The sequence below is a fragment of the Cyprinodon variegatus genome, unplaced genomic scaffold (genome assembly GCF_000732505.1).
Source record: "Cyprinodon variegatus isolate N-32 unplaced genomic scaffold, C_variegatus-1.0 Scaffold2097, whole genome shotgun sequence".
Classification (NCBI taxonomy): domain Eukaryota; kingdom Metazoa; phylum Chordata; class Actinopteri; order Cyprinodontiformes; family Cyprinodontidae; genus Cyprinodon; species Cyprinodon variegatus.
This window is the reverse complement of record NW_015152550.1, coordinates 12,491-15,150: the sequence shown is the minus strand read 5'-3', so window position 1 is coordinate 15,150 and position 2,660 is coordinate 12,491. Positions and strand designations below refer to the sequence as shown.

The window sequence follows — 2,660 nt, the reverse complement described above, 5'->3', positions numbered from 1 at the left end:
ATGGGGATGCCATACAGATTCATGTCAAAAATCCCGAACTATCCCTTTAATAAAACCCTCTGGGCCTTTCCCCATCAGGTGCCTCACTCCCCTTACTCGCTACTCTCACTGTGAATCATCTTTTGCATCTAAACTGATTCCCCTTCATGGTTCATAAACACAGCCTTTGCTTTTAAGATGGCCTTTCGTCATATTACCGGAACAGGAAGCTGTCATCACCATGGAAGCAAACCAAACTCTAGTGACGACTGTTGTCATGATACACTTGTTTTTGGAGAATGAAGGCTTAAAGAAATAGTTTAGGTTTTTTGACATATAGCTTAGATGCAGCAGTGTCACTACCTTCACCAAGCCTCCTGCTATGAGAAACGGCCGGTAACGTACCAGAGAAAAAGAGGTTCTTGTTTCACTTTGGAGAAGCTCGCTGGGCAAACAGTGCACCAGAGAGTAGAGGGGCTGCAGGTGACCTGTGTCATCCTTGGAGGTCAGAAGATGTTCAGTCCTTCTAGGGCTGTATTAGAACAGCTTTTTAAAAGCCACCCACAAACAGAGCATTCCACCCTTGATTCTTTCCACTATTGGTGATGTAACTGGAACATCTCCCCTCTGAAAGCACACCCCTACAATGGAGTTTATAAGACTAAGTACTTCCCACTGAACTTCCTGTTGACAGCTGCTAAAGGCTAGACTCTTAGTGCTTCGCAGCTCAAGGTTACGCTAAAGTAGTGACCAAATCCCTCCGGAGAGGTCTGTGTTCGCTGGGCCGAGTCAGACTACCATTTCTACGATCCAGAAAAAGCTGAACGCAGTGTTTTTTTTAATTTCTTCCTGCAATTCAAACAGAATTACGATTCAAACTGTAATGCAGTGTTTCTTTAAACTGTCTGCAGAGGAGAGCCAATCCAGCTCTGGTAGCCTAAATCTAACCGCAGAAAGGAGAAATGGCTGGGTCCAAAATTAGTGTCCACTGAAAGACCATTAGAGGACGCTAGGAGCAGCCGATCCACGACTGGTCCTGCCTGATAGGAGCCCCAAGAAGCTCCTACATGAAGGCCGCAGCTACCAGCTAAACTTCATAGCTAAACAGAGATGCTGCGTGCTACTGTGGGTTATAAAATTAAACCCACTTGCAAGGTTGCCTCTGATCATTGCATCGGATTTATCAAAATCTCTTTGAGAGCAGCTGTTGGACGAACGGACTCGACCAGGACCGGACCTGATGAGGAGAATGCTTTCCACTCCACCGAGCAAAAACAGTTACCTTCTCCTTCTCCCTTTTCATCCGATTCTTAATAAGTTCTTTTTTTAGGTGATCTAGGTAGAAGAGATAGTCATGGTTCTGTTTCATTCGAAATATGCTTTCTGATTCAACTGCTAATGGTTTTAAGAGTTGCTAATGCTCATGGAACAGACTGGCCGAGCCATGTGGGTCTGAAGAAGCTGCTGCATTGGAGTGGCTAGCATCTCTAGCACTCACCTACCTCATGCCGAATACGGTGTAGAGGCCGCATTATGAGCATCATCTTTGCTTTAGCTGGACCAGTCCGGACAATACAACCTTGGACCAACTAAGCCATTTCTCTCTCAGGCTCATCACAGTTTAATGTTTTCCTGAGTCGTTCATCTTCACCATAAATCGAATGAAACGTCACTGTTTTGACTGCATTCAAATTTTCTGCGTCGGGGTTTATTTACATTTATCTGCTGCAATTTTAAAGAACACTTTGAATGCATTAAGCCTTAGACTTCATTCAACATTCCTCAGACTTTGAATGGACATTTAATTCTTTCCCTTTTCTGCTTTATTTCTTATTTGTACATATTTTGACTAGTGTTTAGTCTCTGTGTAGTTATTAGTTACATTAATACTGTTTCATTATTAGCTAAAAAGGTACTATTGTAGGGCGTGCAGGTGGCACAGTGGTTAGTGGCATGACCTATGTACAGAGGCCTTGGTCCTCGACCCGGGTTAGAATCTGCTTTTTTATTGATACATTTCATTTTGAAAGCTGGGCAAAAATTCGCATCACAGAGTGATATTGCAGTATTGTGATAACAATTCATTTCAGTTTATTTATATACCGCCAATTCACAACACATGTCATCTCAAGGCACACATGCCAACAATCATCCCTATTTATCATCCAGATTGTCTGATTTCATTAGAACTGACTTTATTTCTCCTCTAATCACAGACTTGGTGGCTGTTCTCTCTCTGAGGCTGACTGTGAAATTGTGGCCTCAGCTCTGATGTCCAAACCCTCTGATCTGACTGAACTGATAATAGATGAGATCAGTGGAGGGAAAACCTTTGGAGACTCTGGAATGAAGCATCTGTGTGAGATTCTGGAGAGTTCAATCTGCAAACTGAAGAAACTGACGTGAGTTTTCTCTGTTTATTAAAACATCATCATTCACTGAAACTTGAAATCAGATTTTAACACATTTTATTCTAATTTATTTTCTTTATAAACTGCGGCTGTCTTAATTTCAAAATATAATTTCCAAGGCTTTTTACCTTGTAAATTAATTATTTTGCTGTTTTAGATTCTAAATATTAAACTTAAATGTTTTGTTGTGATTCAGATGGTGAGACGACATTAAATGGTTTTATTTCTCATTTCTTGTCCATATCTTCACATCTAGAATGGTGTTTGGTT

The 2,660-nt window shown here is 41.4% G+C and overlaps 1 protein-coding gene across 1 annotated transcript in view; it reads left to right on the top strand.

The window, feature by feature from the left end:
* Positions 1 to 2,381, top strand: part of LOC107105151 (NACHT, LRR and PYD domains-containing protein 3-like) — a gene marked incomplete at its 3' end in the record, with an annotated part of 36,658 nt that extends 34,277 nt beyond the window's left edge. Inside the window, exon 9 of the mRNA XM_015405271.1 lies at positions 2,196 to 2,381. Within this exon, the coding sequence (XP_015260757.1) occupies positions 2,196 to 2,381 (186 nt within the window). The remainder of the gene's footprint in view (positions 1 to 2,195) is intronic.
* Positions 2,382 to 2,660: the final 279 nt, after the last annotated feature.